Below are 19,015 nucleotides of genomic sequence, written 5' to 3' on the forward strand. Positions count from 1 at the left end.
ACAAAAAAGTCAAACTACAGAGCAGGTGGGCACGGAACAGCTGGAGGAAGTCCAGATGGCTTTCTCTCAAATTACACATTTTAAGTAATCTTGATCTAAAGCTGTTGCTCATTCGTCATGCAAACCAGGCTACACTGTGGACTGTTAGGGGCTGAAAAAGATTCGATGCCATCATCAGTCCATCACACCTCATCTCTATTGTCACCGTAATTGTGAACTCAGCGGCCGCACTTAGTTTTCCAACAGTCAGCCTCCCGAAGCCGAGAACCAGCACAGACAGCATCCTGGATGACAACCCATTGCTCAGAAACCACCTGTTTCCACGGGTATCACAGTAACGAGCTGCAGGTATAATGAGGTGATGGGAGTGCAGCATGGGTGGGAGAGATGGAAGGGGGTCTAAACACAGGAAGAGGGAGGAAGTTCCCATTTATAATTTATGTCAGGAGAATTATCATCAGCGCTGTGGCATTTGGAATGAATTATTGATTGTCTCTCGGAAGCTTTATGTAAAACTGGAAGTTGGGGTGTCGTGATGGACAGGACGTGAGGCAAGAGGGCACAGGGATAGGGATGCCTGCGGAAGCAGGAGGAAGTGATTTCAGAGAGGGTTATGGAGACAAATTGTCTCTGAGGGAAGCACTGGGTGTAATCTCGGATCAAGGGATGTGTTGTTGGGGGATAAGCAGAAAAAGCAGCAATACTACAATGTAAGAATACTCTATTGTAAGTACAATTGTTGCATTATGTTACTGATGCATTGCATATCAGCAGTATTTCATTATCATTGCAGCTCCTCAAGGTGAAGCTAATTTTAATTTCTTTGTATGATGTTAAGTAGTTTAATCTGTAACAGTGGCTCACATTCTATTACCTAGGTATATGTTTTGTATGTAAAATTTGGGATACTAAAGAACATGGAATATACTTTGCTTAGAAAAAAACTAAAGCATTTGATTTGATACGCACTGGGATAAGAGTTTATTCTCAAGGAGCTTTGTCAGCCTGTCAGGGACAATATCCTTATATTCAAAATAAATTCAATAAAAAAGAAAGAAAAAAAAAAAAGGATCTTATATTATTCCAGTGACATGTGCTGAAAAATGTAAACATCATATTTTGCAAAAAACTTCTTCCAACCACTCAGAAGGGCAAGGTAACATGAAGAATCCTAGCTTTAAAAATTTGAGCAGCCTTATAAAATTTGTCTTATAACAGGAAGTGTAACAGGAGCAAGTTTCTTTATAAATGTCCTGCCTCAATATACAAACTCAGACTTTTTCTATAGTATGAAAAATAGTATCATAACAGGCCTTAGGTGTAGCCTGCTGTTAACTCACTGACTCATTGTTTACATCACATTTGGAAATTTAAAAAAGAACAAGAAACTGGAGGGATAAAATCTATAAAAAAAATTTTATATTATCAATACATGTTGTGACAATAATAAGGCACCTCTGCTCAAAGTGTTTTTATAATCCTGGAGTAATCACATTTTCCTTTATCCATTCAAATATAGGTATTTACTTTGTATTGGATTTTACAGGACATCAACACAAAAAACCCAAATGATTTCAAATTGTATCAAAAAATCATAAAAAGCCTCCTACAACATGTACAGTACCACAAAATGATGGTATTTCTGTGTAGCCTAACTTCTCCTTAAAATAACAATGTGTGACTTGCCTTCTAAGACATGCCACAAGCCTGTGAATACCTTGAAAACCAACAAAAGACAGCAAAGAGTTCAAAGGTTTAATGTATTTTGTATGTTTGAGAATGTTCATATAGTGAGAACAAATGAGCACAGGGCCAGGCTGAGAGCTTGGGGCTGAGGTTAAAACCTACTTCAGTGAATAGCATTCAGGCAAGCGGGCCAACTGTGGTTGAGGCACGTTCCAGATGTTAGTAGCACTGGGCGTGGATGCTGAGCAACTAGCTATTTTCAGCCACAGAGGGCAGGAAGGAAATGAAAGGAGCAGGGATTCAGTGTGCATAGTATTCAGAGCAGCACAGAGGGTAATCAAACACTGCCGACCAATGGCAATCACACCGTCTTGACGCAATGATGGCTCATCTGCCGCTGGCTCATTCTTATCACAACATACTCACACTGAGAGTGGCTGTGAGATGAATGAGTGGAGAGACTAGGACACTGAGGAAGGGGGAGCGATAGATAGGGGTGGGAGTGAGAACGAAAGAAAAAGCAGCTGAAAAGGGAGCAGTTGGCACAAATTAAATCAGGGGACTGGTGTGTGTTTGTGCTGAGTTTCCTTTGCAATAGTACCCTCCATCTGTTTCAAGGTGTGTTTTGTGTCTTCCACATTGCACTAAACTGATTACAGGTAGTGATGCCAAGCCCATTTCTGAATAAAATATCAGAAATCATCCAAAGAACACAAAGTCACTCATTCATGGTAGCTAGGGCAAAAACTGCCACTTCAATTTCTCAGTTATATGGAGGACAATTTAGCTGCGAAGATCGAAAAGCTCACAAACACACATACAACTCATCACTTTGAGTTTGCTGGAAATTTTGCCCGATGTCACCTGAGCATGAACCATAGCTGTTTCATATAAACAGAGAGCCTGCATTGAGGGGCCAATTTCTATTCAAATGCAGCACACAAACAAATACCATTCACCTTGACACTGTACAATCAAGTCAATGAGCATCCCTTGAACGGCTCTGACACTTCACGAGTCAGTCAGTCATGACTCCAAGGCTGTTTAGATGAGATAGAAATGTATGCAAGCAACACTGCCTGCATTTCAAATGAATGACGCTATTCCCTTTAATGAAGATGGCAAATCTGTCAGAAAGCTTCCTTCCTTCACTGCTCTCCAGTCACAGACGTAACATCACCAAACTGTTGATAGATGGCTAACAGGTGCAGGCTAATTATGCTAATCATGGCAACAGCCAAATAAACTGATTGCCATGTTCATTTTAATGACAGCAATGTTCCTTTGGTGGCTAATTAAAATAGGTTGGGAGAAAGGAAACGAGGCGGTTGGGTTCGGATGGAGGGAGGTGTTTAAATAAAAACGTTCTCTGGGGTCTACTGTAATAAGCTGTATTTCATTGGTTTAATGATGTCGTAATGAATTTCTAATGATGGGGGATGGGTTAGGGTGCAAAGAAGAGAAGTGTGGTGATATGTGCGTGAGACCACGCAGTACAGCTAGTTTCTCCCCCTGCGAAAAGAGAACACAACAGGGGAGCACTAGCTCAAGCCGTATATGGCAAAGGGTATTCCTGGTTGAAATGAGTTAATTAATGAAAATAAAAATCAGTAGAGGACATCAAGCAGGATATGTGCTCCATCTGTTTCATTACCGGCCTCACTGGAAAGGGTAGCGGGAGGTTCTGAGGGGGCAATTACTTTTTTTTTTTTTTTTTAGCATTTTGCCCATTTGGCCCCTACGTCTCCACTGGCCTGTGACCCAGGAAAAGGCGTCATTAGAGGGAGAGATGGTGATCAGAGGCCAGGGGAGATGAACTCTGGGGCCCCTGGCAGACAGTGTGGAGGTAACAAAGGTAGATAGGGGCTGATTAATGTTTATAGAGGCAGCTGCTATCTAAACCTTCTGTCCTCCCTCCTTTCCACCGTGTTCCACTGAGAATTCCACCTTTTCATCTACTGAGAAATCTGCTCTGCTTCTCCTTTTTATTCTATTTTGTTTTCTCCTGTCCTCTCTTGTTCTTTACAATATGTAAAAACATTTGAAGAAACAACAATGTTAACACATGGACTACCACTAAGAAGAGCTGGGCGATAAACTATCTAACTGACTAACCAAAAAAATTCCATGATAAAGATGACAAACTGATGAGTAATTTTTGATATATGTGTTTGGTCTGCATTTGGTTCAACCCTCTGCACAATCACTCTAAGCTTAAGCTATAATATTAGGGTTTCTATAGCCTCTTAGGCTCTGGTGATAAAATAAGGAAAAATTACACACACATGTAGTTGGAACCGTAAAAATGAGCGACCGTGAGGAGAGTCAGACAGCCGCACAGGATGTCATTAGAATTTTCAAGGGTCCAACGTGAGGTCTGTCAACTGTTGTCTGACCAGCAGCCCAGGGAAATGATATAAACACAAAAAGGCAGAAAATCGTCATACTAAAGAAGCATGTACCAGCATGTAACAGCCAATGTTTGGCTTTGTGGCATTTTAAAGATAAAGGTGATAAATTGGTTACGGCATGTACACATTATGTATGACTGCTATTTTACTTTACTTTTGAATTGCCTTAACCACCGCTGTGACAAGACTGGCTGTCTCCGGAAAATTTGGTATTCCAATCACAATGCAAGAGTGAGCACTTTGGGATGCACTCAAGCAAAAACTGTCAGCTGATGTGTCTTTGGAGGGCTGGACTGCACAAGTTGTATCAAGTGTGACTGTATCTTATGGCTGTTCCACTTTCCAAACGCCAGCCCTCCACTCAAATCCAGTTTCATTCAATAGAATATCCCACCAGAAATACAAGAAAATTGACAAGTAGATATGACTGAAATTAAAAGTTCTATCAATAGATCTGTTTCAGCAGTGGCTTATACAAATAAATATTTTGATCCGTATATACCGTACTGTATGTGTTATAAGGGTTTTTAAATAGCTCAAGGATGCATTCTCTCATCAAAATGTTCATAAGCTCCAAAGCTGCTTCACTTTGCCATGCATTTTTACATTGTTGCTTGTGTATTGTGAAAGTAAATGGGTGACAAAAGAATGATATGGAAAGAAGAGAAGAATGACGTCATACCATAATATACATACAACGGAAGTTGAATCCCCATTGTTTGCAATCGAATGTGCACACAAAGAAACTTTTGTGTCATTGTAACAAAAGATCCAGTGATGAACTGTAAAAGAAAAAGGCTAAAGAGACACTACCTGCAGGTATAAAACAGCCCCCTTTTATTTTACGTTTATGAGGCATTCTCGCTATTTAAATGTATGTCACATTAGTAGGGATCTATTCAGTTCAATATATTATAATGTGATGTTCGGCCTTAATGGAAAATCAATGGTGAGACAAGCCCACCACCGCTGAGACCATACAAAAGCAATTTCCAAACTGACATATGGAGGGTCTGTGTGATTGATTCTGACTGCTGCTGGATTTTAATACCGTTCACCGCAAGCTCATTGACTCGCAGACATCGTCTTGTGGTTTATCTACAAACTGCCAAATGAGCCCTTGTGTCTTTTTTCTTCTCCCTCACCTTTTCTTTCTCCATCTTTCCTCGGCCCTTCTTCTCATCCTAATGCAGGGAGAGTGGATTCGTTGAATTACATTTGATACATTAGATAAATGAGGAGATGACGCAAACACATCCTCTTTGTAATCAATCAGAGCCAGATGTAATGCAGTGTATTCATATCTCACCCCCTACAGAGTAATCCCCACTGCTGGAGTACAAATAATACTGAAAAGATACAGTATTAACATACCCACCGCAGCAATCCACAATGGCATCAGCTGTCATCATCAATTTCATGACATCATACTATTCCTGCTAATTGTCCTACCCCGCTCCCCACCTCTCTGTCTGTAGCCACACACAAACACATACCAAACCGCGCCCAGAGGGATTAGAAAGTGGAGTGAAACAATTCATTTTCAGAGGCCAACAGGTGAATGCCGATCCTGGATTACCAGCCAATCCGTTCCCCCGCCTCTATCAAACGTCACCTTTTCCAGGAGCCTTCAGTCACGTGAAAAGAAAAGATGCTATATCCCAGTCACCTCTTTTCCTGTGTTTCGCAGTATTCTTGTATTGGTGCTGAAATGCCAGTAATTTCATATGTTGTTTTCATATACTGTAAAATACCTATTTAAATTATATATCTGACCTGCAATTCCATGCATCCGTCCTGAGTTCCACGAGCGCAAACACAGGCACGGCCAACCTTCTGGCCAAAACTCTAAGCAGCAGTCTCTCCAATGGAAGGTCTGGACGTAGCCCTCTCAGATTCTATGTCCCTAACCTCCCCCTGGTTAAAGGCAGTGGCCTCATGACTACCCATTTAATAAATACAAAAATTCATTTGAATATCCCATAAAAATTCTCCATAAAGCCAATACGATTTGCAAGTGAGTCAGCCACCTTTATTGCTGAGCCAACACACACATATTCACACTGTATCTTCGCAGCAGAGTTGAATTTAACTCTAGCCACTTGGTGACATGAGATGAGATTGCTGACCCTGAAGTGTTACAACAAATGCTCATCTGAGAATACGGACGTTAATGTAACTGGCGGATTTGACTTTGAAGTACCTTTAAATCCAAGCAAATCACATGAGCCAGTAGTACAGCTAACAGTATTGTTAGCCGAAAAACTCATATCTTGTGGAAAATTATGTAAAGATAATTTTTCATTTGGTAACCATGTATTTCAATGTCAAACAAAATTCATAAAACTACAGCAACACAGCCTGTGTAACAAGATGTAAAAAAAGATGTGGTAAAAAAATACCACACAACACATCTTAGCTTTTCATCTGACAAAAGGACATAAGACCTAAATTATATTATCAGGGACACAGGCAGCATCGTGTCTCTAAGCATCCGCTGTAGTTAGAATGTAGCCTATGGGCAACAAAAATTTTTGAGCTGATCCCAGTGTCAGTTCAAGTGCAGAGTATTTTGGAGCCTGAAAAGTAGAGCATCCATCCCTGTGTCTAATGCTAAACTCACCTTGCCGAAGTCCCTGACATCGAAGAGGTCAAAAGGGTCAAACAGCTCACTGTTGCGCAGGCCAAACTTGTCATGACACACCTTGAGAAATGTCCGGATGTTCTTCAAACACAGGAACTACAAAAGAGAGACAGAGTGGAGACAAAATCAACATAAAAACATGTTCAAACCAAATACTGTGTACACAACTCCAGCGATAGTGGAGAGCTTGAATTCATACCAGTGCAGTAGCAACATGATCAAACGACCAGAATATTTACCATTAAAAACATGTGCCACCAGTCAGTTTAATATTCCCTATCAATGCAACAGCATTTTGGTAAATATTTAATTTCCTGCTTGAGGATTGGCAGGCTCTCCATATCATCCCTTCCTGGTGTACGAGTGATTATTCAGCACCATAAGTTGAGCAAGCTAATTGCTGCTCCGGCGGCTGATGTGCTGCCTCTCTGATCCAGATAAGGAGAGACACAGAAGAGCCTGTCTCCTGACATCAGAGCGCAGACAAAGTGTCCTCAGACAAGCCTAACAGGACAGACCTGCCTCGGGGTAAAGGTGGCCTGTTGGATCAAGACACTGACCTCACACTGAAAAGGACACAGGTCACAAATCTGACAAACAACAACAATTGAAAGAAAAATACTGATGCTTTAGCATTAAATAAAGGCTGCTATATAATTAAAATTGGTTTCATCTGAAGTCAGTTATTCAAAAAAGGGAACAAGAACAGATCACTTTGGGGTATTTAGAGATAAAGAGACTGTCAAGCAGTAATTAAAGATGATTCTTTAGTATCTGTTTTAAACCTTTCTCAGCACGAGATAAGTGGCATTTACAACTCATGGAATCGCACAGAAGTGTACAGCATTCTCTGTCTTAATCTTAATTTTTTAGCATGATTTATTATCCTGTGTGAAAAATGTCTTATACTTGGCATCTATAAAAGTTAAGACAAATATGTGTAATTTGCAGTGTTTTAAACATGTCTGGTAGAGAAACACAGGCCAGGCCAATATATCAGCTAATATTAGCTTATTGCAGATCAATATCTGCCTTTTCTACATTGGATACTACTCACCAGTCATGCACATAAAACATCCTTGAACTTGAAACTGGTGGCCAATATAGTGGGAATGGTTCATATAATAGGGACCCAGCAGCAGCCAAAAACTAATAAATCCCCTGGTAACAAATATTGATGGTCCCAATCCCTAAAATATGCCATCACACAGATAAACCTTCAGGGATGGGGAACAGACCAATAACTGCACAGGAGTATTGAAATATTAACGATAAGAATAACTGCTTCCCATTTCCCATCTTTGTGTGTGTGAAGAACACATTACCTAGCATGCAAATGCAGATGCCGCTCAGATATGCCCTTTCATTTCTCTGCGCGTGAGCGACATGAACTGCTGGCCATGGAAGCAGAATGTACACACAGGAGAGATTTGAGTGCGAGAGCCTATGTGGATCAAAATGCCTGATTGCCTATTCTACTCAAAGCTTTAAAAACACACCTCATCCTTGTGATGGCTGTTGCATTAAACTAGTCAAACAACCAGCAGCCTTGCAAGTCACATTTCACGTTGCGTTAAATATTCGCATGCCCCTCAGGGCCGCAACAGCAGCACCAGGTAGAGTAATACACTGCAGAGTATCCCCACTCCCCGGGCATTGGAAAGTGCACAATGTTCTCATCTAAACCTTAATGCCGTTTGATCAGCCATAGTGTTTCCTGTTGCCACAATTGACCATGTGAGAAATTATCCGCATCAGCCTTCTGTACTAATTACCTTTCACGCTTTTGATGAGGAATGCAAAAATCAACTCACTGTTACCACTCCAGTAATTTTTCAGATAAAAAGCACAGTTTCATCTGATAAGGTATCCTGGTATTTTGTGGTATTTCGTTTGGCCTCTCCCGGCCACACCTGAGAGCCCCGCTGACTCATTCTCATTCACACGTGAGCATCTGCTCAGTCCCAGTGTCATGGGTATGAATCCCATAGGAGAGCCACACTGGCCAGTGAAAAGAAATGCAATTGGTTTGCTAGCGGAAGTGACATTTGCAGCTCAGCTGCGAAGGTTATCCTGTCTGCAGGTCCTCACGTGCAGTGGGGAAAAAAAAAAAAAGCTTATTTTTCCAGCCCAGATATGAAAAGGTAACATTTGCTGAAGTGGTTTGGAGAGGAGAGCGAGAGCGAGAGAGAAAAGGGCTCTGCAGATATGGATCAGGAGGGGGAAGATGTGTCTGACATTCTAATGTATGTTTGGCGATAAGAGAGGTAGGCGTTGGAAGAATTTTATATGATCTTGGGGAAAAAAATACACCATTTCTTGTGGAGTTGGGAGGGTGAGTGCACCTGGGAATAAACAGGCTGTGGTCATCTCCTTAGGCTGAGGCTGCCCTCACTGCAATCCGTCTGAAATTACCTCACTGTGGTCTGCAACACATTCAAGGCTAAGCACAGAAGTTCCTCCATTTTTCAGTGTTGTGAGTGCGTCTTACAAACACAGCATTCTCTTTAACTGTGCTTAAGTGACTTCAATGCTGATAGATTTAAAGGTTAAAGAATTCTCCAATTCATAATTATATACATGAACAGTGAGAACACATGTTTCACTTCAAGCTAATGTTTAACTAATTAGGCAATTAAATGATTAGACCACTGATAGAACATATATTTCATTTAATAAAAAATAATCCATGTATCAAGTTATGGTGAAAATAATCATTAGTTGCAGCCCTACTCCAAAAGACTCATTTCAACTTGTTTTTCTCAGTAGCTGCAACGGATTAAACTTTTCATTTTCAGGACAGCAGATTGGATCATTACTGCATTACAGTTTTAATCTGTTTAATTACTCCAGGACCCTGAGATTGCTGTTTCAAGCAACAAAGAGAAACTAGCCCCCACATATGGTTTTACTACTGAAACACTGCAATAAAATTAGATTGCAAGTGAAGATGGTGTGCAGATGTATGTTCCCTTTAAGCAGTTACATTATCAGTTCTTTTTTGTGAAGCCTAAGAGTCTTTAAGTATGCAAAAGTGTCTTTGTTTCCAGTGAAAAAAAAAAAGACTGAACAAAGGTACAAATGCACGTTGTATTATATAAAGACATCCTTCCACCTAGAACAGAAAAAACACACAAACACGCAACATTTGTGAGCATTCCCACAAAGTTTCATAAGTGTTTATCCCTCTCTTCAAGTGTTTGCCATTTGAAGCAACCATTGTGTCAACGCACCACTCAGGGTTCACTTAATACTTTGACTGGCCTCTTGAAATTGTGCCTTTCAAGGCATTCAGTCCCCGAAAACAGGTGCAGAAATCATCAGAGCCAACCTTTGCTGTAAACATGAGTACTAAATAAAGCTTTTTACAAATTATAACAGATCCCTTTACAGTGGAGAGTGGAGAAGAGAAGGTCGGGGAGAAAGCGAAAACGTGGCTGAGGATAAGGGAGAGAGATATGGGGAAGGTAAAGAGAAAAGGATGGAGAGAGATTGCCTGTAGGTGGTCTCAGCTGTAGTACGGCAGTAGGCTTTTTACAAGGTGGCTTGTCTGCTCCACTGGAGCGACAGCTCTGATTTGTAACTTCTCAGTCAAGAGCAAACAAGTCTTAAAAGAGATACACTTGTTGTCAAGAAGGCTGGGAAGCGGAGACAGTACAGAGAGGGAAGGAGGCAGGAGGGAGAGGAGCAGCAAAGAGGAAACAGTCAGGTAACAAAGACCCATCACATCCCTGACAAGCTCTTCTACTATATCACTACGCTACATCACACAGAAGAATAATGCGTTATTCCTCTAGGAGGGTGGCCTTTATCTGCACACAATCCTAGATGCTCGTATCTGAGGAGATACAAATTAGAGGTTCCTCCTAAAACCTGTACAACAGCAAATTAAAGAAATTGGATGCAGCAAAAACGTGGGGATTTGGATGATCGAGGAAGGATGGGAGGAGGAGATGGAGGAGATGGAGCAATAGGTGTAGGAAGATGGAAAGGAGGGCTGTTTTCCCAAAACCGCAGATCTTTGGTGTCAGAGAAGACAAGGATTGAGAAGAGGAAAGCCGGGAAAGAACACAGCCCGTGGGGGAGAAGTAGCAAAAGACGAGGAAGCTGTGTGTAAGGCTGAGAAACCAGAGGAACCAGCTCAAGAACTGATGTGATCAGAACATGTTTCCTGGATCAATTACCTGCTATCGATTCACAGCTATGATGCAAATTAAAAACGAAACAACAACACCTATGGGACCACTAGCGGAATCACGGGACAAACAAAAAATGCAGAAAGATGGTCAAAGAAAACACCTGTGCAAGTCCAGACAGGATCACAAGTACTGCGGTGCCAGCAGATGAGGTTGCAGATACAGTATCTTGCATTTGGCTCAGGCTCATCTTATTTCCCACAGTAGCGATAATACGTTTATAACCTTGGGAAATAAGCTGTTAGCTTTCATTTACTAACATTTATTAAATCGTAACAAAAAGAAAATAGCATTATTATCGTCAATTTCAGAGTCATTCTCTCAGTCCCAGGAGAAACCTTACGTCACCCTTTCAGGTACTTTTTAGAGAAGGGAAATAATCAGTGAGAATGGGATTCAAAGTCGTTTTCTGCTGAATGTCAAGCAACAGATGCATGTCTACAACGATCTGCCTTTGCTCATCATGGCGAAAGCATTTCAGATTTCAGAAGTCCACTGGCTAAATAGTTGCAGACTCATGACCAAAATAAGAAAAGTGTCTTTCATCTCCAGCAGATAAAATGAGTGAGGAGCAGTCAACTGTAGGTCAGGATTCCTGACACAGTAAACATGCCTAACTTGGAAAAAAACAAAAAAAAGTTCCTCTAAACACACCTTTTGAACTTACTTATTTAGGCCAATCTGCGGCAAAGGAAAATAATGATTGTCGGATGATTTAAAGGAATCTATAAAAGGGATTATCTGGGAATGAAATCGAGGAGAGGAGAGAATATATAACTAGCAGACTGAGGTGAGTCAGAGAGATGATCAGATACACAGACAGCCAGTCAGACAACTGGAGTCAAAGGAAGAGACCGATGTATGTCTGGGAACTGTGAGGAAGCCACATATTCACACACACACACACACACACACACACACACACACACACACACACACACACACACACACACACACACACAAGTACACAAAATCCCCTTGTGTTGTGTCTAGGGCAGTAAATTATTCCGCACCTTAAGAACAACAGGAAGAGAGCTCTCAGCAGGTGAGGAAGCAGCAACAAGGAGCACATATGAAGGCAAGAAAGGCTGGCTGAGCTGTTTCCGACAGTCTGCGCGCACACACATACCTACACAAAACTCCACATACACACAAATGCCGGGTATAGGTGATGATGGATCTCGTAAACTTTGGACTTGGGTAATGATCCCACAACTGACGGTGTTGATTGCTTTCTGGTACGGAGAGATTTATGCCTGGCAGTGATCAGCATTCAAGCTTTCCAAATACGCATTATCCAATATGCTTGACTCTACAGTGCAGAAAATGTCCATTATACCAGCCGGATAATGTCTCATTCAATCTCAGCAAATAAGAGCCAAAAAAAAAACAAAAAAAAAACAAAGAAAAAATCTGCTCTTGTAATAAATCTTCGCCCTACAGGATGCCATACCTCTGTACAACTTTCACAGGCACTAGTGCTAAGAAAAGTTATATAAATATGCAATCTAATCCTCATACAACACATTGCAGCATACAGTATACCACTAGATCCTTACAAACAATATGATAAATCCCTGAAACTTTCATTTCTAGGGTCACCTCAGGGGTCCAATATTCAGAAGTAGTCTGTTTTAATTAAGACTTAAATCTGGCCATTGTTATCAATGCATAACTGGGTTACCTGTACTCAGCACCCATGGGTAGAAAACTACCCAAGACAAAGAGGTGTTTTGACATTGTGTTAATGGTATTTATTTTAAATTTACATGACACTATTTGTTATTGGCTGACTGTTAGTAACATTTGTTTCCTTTACAGTTTTGAACGTCACTTGCAAATTGTTTTGTACAAATAACAATAAATTTGTTACAGTTTGAAGCCAGGCTGCAACTACTAAATGATTATTTTCATTATTGCTAAATCTACCAATTATTTCACCAATTAACTGATTAATCATTTGGTCTCTAAAATATGACTAAAACTGTGAAAAATTTCTGTTATAATTTACCATCATATATGACAGAGAAAAGCATTGAATTAAATCAACTGATCATTGTAGCTCTGGTTTTAAGGTAAAACTTGAGCTTGTTGTGTCTAAAACTCAAAATAACCACTTTTTTTTTTTTTTGGTAAATAACCATGCAAGTAACAATATAAAAAAACAACACTAACACTTAGTATCTTAGCAAATCCCAATAACATGTTGCTGATTGTCTTTGTCAGAGTGTTAATTAAACATGATGTGGATATTGAACACTGGCCATGTTCCCTAACATGAAATCAGTATCAGCTTTGATGAATATTTGAAACCAGCAAATGGTTCCTCTGAGTTTCCAAAGCATAAAACGTGCAAGGGGCTAGAGAAAGAAAAGATTGATAACAATTTAAAATAATTTGTTGCGTTGATTATAACCAGGAGTTTCATAGCTTATAATGATAAATGTAATCATTTATATTTTGTGCATGCCCTCCCTTCTGTATCAGGTGGGTAACTGTTTAGGCGGCATGTGCCGGGAGACAGCCACGGGGGATTAATGAGCTCCGGGGCTCCTCCGCCCCGCTTCCAGGTCACCCAGATGTTAAAGTCAGTGAGGAGAAAGGCCCTGCTCCTGCAAATTAGAGAAGAGGACGCTGCATGAATAATGCACTGCTATGGTATGCAAATGTGTTAATCTTATCCTATTACCCCTAAAAGCCTGTAAGAAGGCATGGATTGACCACAGTTTTAAATCTCATACAACCCTCATCACACAAGGCAGAATTGCTTCATTAGTGAGGCCCATGTGGCTCATGTTAAAATGTGGAAGTTAAATAGGCTAAGTACAGTTTTTAGTGAGGTTAATCTCCATTACAAAAGAAGATCATTCAATTTATGAGCATAGGCTCTGGAGGAAGAAAGTCACCATGACTGTTGAGCATGACTATGTAATTAAAGAAAGTCCACCTTTACCTTTACACTGGCTACTCATAAAAACACACTAATTGCATGTGGGACAAGCCTAAGATAAAAAAAGCGCACATCATGGGGAGGAAAGCATCAGTGAAACTACAGCAACATGCCATCAGTAACATGCTCGGAACAGGGATGCATATTAGGTCATTCGTGAGAATAGAGAAGCAGTCAACCTGACGCTAACTAAAAAGGAGACCCCTTCTGGGAAAGGAAAGCTTTTGTGTGGAAGAGAGTGAAAAAGAAGGGTGAAAAGAAAGAAGTGATATGTCTTCAAGGTACTGCTCTTTCCTCTCGCTACTGAAGCGGAAACAACCACAGCTAAGAACAAAGAATCTACTCTCATGGATGATGGAGAGAAAGGGGTGAAGGGGCAAGTTTTTCAACTACTGGAGATGCTTTGAAATGTCAGCTAATAGTGCTATGTAGTGCATTTCATTTATCACTTATATACAGTTTCATTTAATTGGTTTTTGTTTTGACACCAGTTTGATCCAGACTGAAATATCTCAATGACTATTGGATGTACTGGCATAAAAAAAAAAAAAAAAAAACTACAGGTATACTTGTTCCCCAGAGGATGAATCCTACTGACTTTGGTGATCATCTGACTTTTCCACTATGAGGTTTACATTTGTGGCTTTGGCTGATATGTTTGAACAAAGACTGGGTGGATTGTCATGACATTTTGTACACACATTCATGCCCCCCTTAATGAATTGCATAAATTTATGACCAAGCACCTGCAAAACTACCAACATTCTCGTCAGCCTCAGCCTTCCTCTGCGTTTAGTGCTAATTGGTAAATCTTAGCATGCTAATTAAGATGGTGAATATGATAAACATTATACCTGCTAAACATCAGCATGTTAACAATGTCACTGTAAGAACTGTACATTCTTTCAAAGCTGCTAGAATGGCTGTAGTCTCTTTGCTTTGTTTACAAGTAAGTCCAGTTTCTCCAGGATTTTGAATATTTCAGGATGTAGGGAAATAGGAAACTTTGAAAGGAAATTTTGAATACCTCACCAGATAATTTGGTTCCTATATCAATAGATAAGTATGTTTTGTTCATTAATTCATTTGCAACTCTCTTGAAAACAAGATCATACATCTCTAAGGGTTTGTCCTGATACAACAAATATAGCACAAAACATATTTTGATACGTTTTGCCTTTACTTTACGAACTAAATAAATAACTAACTAAATAAATAAATAAATAAATAAAATGTAATCAGAGTTTTCATACCGATACAAAAACAATACTATCGACACCTATCTCTACTCAAGAGTCCAGTTAGCTACAGTAAATGTCAAAACAAAGAATTCATTATAGATCTCATTTATTGACCAAAACAAGGTCCACCCAGATTATAACATCATCAACAAGGATTCTTTACATTAACAGCTTGACAACGAAATTAATTAGTCATGTAAAAGTGACCTAAACTTATTGTGGGGGAAAAGGTAAGAGTGTGTTTCCAAATGAGCTTCACACTGAGTTTTTTGATGCCAAGATGGAGAAGAGAGATCAATAGCCAGTTTAAGACAAAAGCGAACAAAAAGCATTCAGTATTATCATCTTAATTGTACCTGACCTGATTTTCCAATTTCATCTGACCTTTAACATTTTGTTTTTCTCCTCTATCTGTGGACCAGCAATAACTCATGAAGCTTCTTTCCTCTGCAGTGGTAAAAACTACACGAAATAGATTTCTGCTTTTGTTTTTCGGTGTTTTTTGTTTTGTGCAAGAGAGGATTCACCTTTGCATGACCGGCTCCGTCGCCATTTTCACTGTCAAAGGGAGGGAGTTGATTTTCACAACTGACTATAATAAATATCATTATCTTTCGCCTGGATGCCGTGGTGGCTGTCCTGTGTTTCATTCCTAGATTGTTGCTCTGGTAATCTCAAGGAATCAGCCTGAAGAAAGAGAGAATATTGTAGATGTATTTATTTCTTACTGCAACTGTGGTTTAAACTCTTTAACTCCAGAACATAGGCCAAGATGCTAAAACATCTCGGTGCATAATGCAGTCCTCCAGGTTCTATTCTCTCTACATTTAAATATAAATCTATGTTGTATCTAAGCAACAAGCCATGCTGCAGAGACTCAAGAGCGGAGCCTGTGTTTGAGGCAATTCAAGCCAGGCTTAGCTCCAGACTCCAGGCTTGATGAATGTGAGAAGGAGGTCTGTTGAGAATCCCAGACACCCATGGATCAATGGCCACGTAATTTATGACATCAGACCATGGAGAGGAGGACTGCATCTATCTTTTTCCCCGGCGAGTTTCCTTCGCAACTTAAGGATCACTATGGTGAATTAGATCCCCCGTAAGATATTTACCTTTCACTTCTTTCCGCACAAAACAAACGCTTGCATCATGCATATAAGTTAAACATTACTTAGATAAAGATCCGAACTGTACTGAGCATGGCCACATTCGCAGCCCATTAAGTCTCAAAGTTTTAAACAACCTTCGACAGAGCTGTGTTAGCTCAGGGCTTATGCACACATGGCCGAAGAACTAACAAAGAACTGAAATCTGTATAGATTTACCTGTTTGGACACAGCAGAGTAGCAATACCATTGCCGCTCACTTAACACTTAAAGTTCATCTTACACGGCTTAATCAAAAACACAGATACCTGTGCAGCTCCTAACCAAATTATGCTTACACTGAAAAACTCTGGTCCTGTGCCGTTTCTGAATTTGTTCAGATAACAATCTGCTGATCAGCTACGTATTCTCATGATTTTTTTGTCATTTGTTCCTGTTTTGCTATCTCAAGTACTTTGGGATTCACTTGTGACAGGGGCTTTTTGAATATAATGAACTTTAAAGTTATGTAGCACAAATCACAAATTGACGACAATACACTCAAGCACTGAATTTCTGTCCACACATCAGAACCTACGCGTGCGGGACATTCTGGCAACAGGCCATGTGTCTTCATTAAGCAAAATTATGGAGAGTAGGTTATCAATGACTCTCAGTTACTTCACTACATACGCCTTCACTGAAAACCTTGTGAGCACAGTGGACTGAGGTGAAAAGTGACAAAGTATATTTGTTAATTTTTGATATGCCTTTTGGGGGGTCATCTTCGCAAATTTGGAAGCGATTCCAGACACTTGGCTTTTTCGACATCTTGCTGGTATAGTTGTAACTTGTAAGCCTGTCATGTGCTCAGTTGTCACTGCCTTAGTGCTATCACTAAGATTAAATGTCCTTGTCAGAGAATAACTAATAATAATTAATGTTGATGCATAATGAATAATGCTGGATTACTATTTCTCATTTCATTGGCTATTTTGAATGTTTGTGTTAATGCATATATAATAAGAAGAAGAAAAAAAGAACGTGGCATTCAAATAATGACTTGGGCATAAATTACCATGGTAACCACTGTACCACAGTAGAAGCTTCGAGGCATTCAGGTCAGCCTTCACAAAAGTATGCAAGAAAGAACTTTTTGAAATGTCCTCTGAAATCATGACAGTAGAAGGTCAAAACGCAGAAAGCTGAAATCATTGTTAGTGCTGAACGTTTGTCAGTCCTTTGTTTAAGGAGGCTATCAGGTACACAGGGGAATGCATCTTTCTGCTTTTGATGGCTCCGATTATCTCCAAGGTGACTAATGGTATTAACATGGAGAACAGCCTGTTAATTGCCCAACTGGCTTGGGGGCCCAGCTCAGCCTGCTTTAATCATCATACCCGCAGCTTGTATAAACAATCATTCAATCATCTCACAGCTTTGCTGCGACACACAATACAGCAGTCAGCCAATTTACAGATTAAGTGACTGGACGGGTGGATACTGAGATACAGTTTACATCCATTCTATGGTGCACTGGACAGTGGAGAGGTTTCCACTGGGCACTCAGCCAGTGTGAATGAAATATTAAACCACAGCAATACACTTGTACACATGCTGTAGAGTTTGATTTTGTGTGAAGCTGCCTGAACGACAGTCGCACTGGGAATAGTCAACAACTCATGTTTGCACACACTGCACATTCTGACAATACGCTATTTGCACAGGACACCTAAATATATGCCAACAAACACCCCAGTGGTTCTACCGCAGATTGATTTTTTTTATTCAATGACCAAGAAAAATACTAGTTTCCAATTTGCTGACAGGAGTCTGTTTAAATCTCATAACATGACACCTTACACAAAGATCACACCACCTGTTTAGCCACTGTTCTAAATCAGTGGCAACAATATTTTTACACTCTTGAACTTACTGAAACATAATCATGAGTTAAACCTACTACGAAAACTGTGATTAATGGACTATGATTTGGACTCATGGCACATGACACTTTAGTAGAGGCTGGACTGTGGCTAGCGAACTGAGCATTGAAAACCGTTAACTGTCGAAAAGCTGATATCAAACGTCTGGCCAGATTTGTAATCATGTTACATAGTCTTCGATCAAATATTTCCCTATTTTGATCAAAGAAATTGCCTATTCAAGACTATTTAATTCAGATGGTTCTCATACGACATACGACAGACAACGTTTGTGAGCCAAAGAAGAGCTCGTTTGTCAAATTTTAAAATAGTAGAAGTAGAAACAGAAGAAGTGGAAATGAGTCATAGTTAGCTGGTCTTTCCAGAGCTCTTTGCTTTCCAGCAATTAGGGCCTGTATTGAGAGGTCGTTAGGTCTTTTGTCAAGTAGCCTCTTTTGACTCAAACACGTCAACAGCCCGGCCTAAATGAAACAACTGTGTTTACGCTTAAGCATTGGCTTATTGTCAGTGAATACTGTCCTGTCACATTGAATCGCATTGTCACAACTTTTTTTGGCCCTTTTCACCCTGTCAACAACATTATGTATTGGGAGCATACTTCCTGTTTATACTTCCCTTGCAAATTACACTGGAAAGCTTTTGGCACTGTCCCTCGCAATTAATCACTGTGGAGATAAAAGCACTGTCCGAATGGGAAAAAAAAGAAAAAAAGAGAGAGAAACCTTATGCGGAGGAGATATGGGAGGGAGGTTTGGTTTTTTTTTGTTTGTTTATGGGCTCAATTCAAAGACACAGAGGCAGTATTGGCTGTGAAAACCTCTCATCTTCATGACAGTTAATGGTCCATTTTCATTGC

At 40.1% G+C, this 19,015-nt stretch overlaps 1 protein-coding gene across 9 annotated transcripts in view; it reads right to left on the reverse strand.

Annotated features, from left to right (window-relative positions):
* Positions 1–19,015, reverse strand: part of vav2 (vav 2 guanine nucleotide exchange factor) — a 197,300-nt gene that overhangs the window by 134,927 nt on the left and 43,358 nt on the right. For all 9 annotated transcript variants that reach the window (XM_040157774.1, XM_040157772.1, XM_040157770.1 and 6 more), the window contains exon 2: positions 6,721–6,837. In XM_040157774.1, coding sequence (XP_040013708.1) covers positions 6,721–6,837 — 117 coding nt within the window. The remainder of the gene's footprint in view (positions 1–6,720; positions 6,838–19,015) is intronic.

This window comes from Xiphias gladius, chromosome 20 (genome assembly GCF_016859285.1).
Source record: "Xiphias gladius isolate SHS-SW01 ecotype Sanya breed wild chromosome 20, ASM1685928v1, whole genome shotgun sequence".
Taxonomy (NCBI): domain Eukaryota; kingdom Metazoa; phylum Chordata; class Actinopteri; order Istiophoriformes; family Xiphiidae; genus Xiphias; species Xiphias gladius.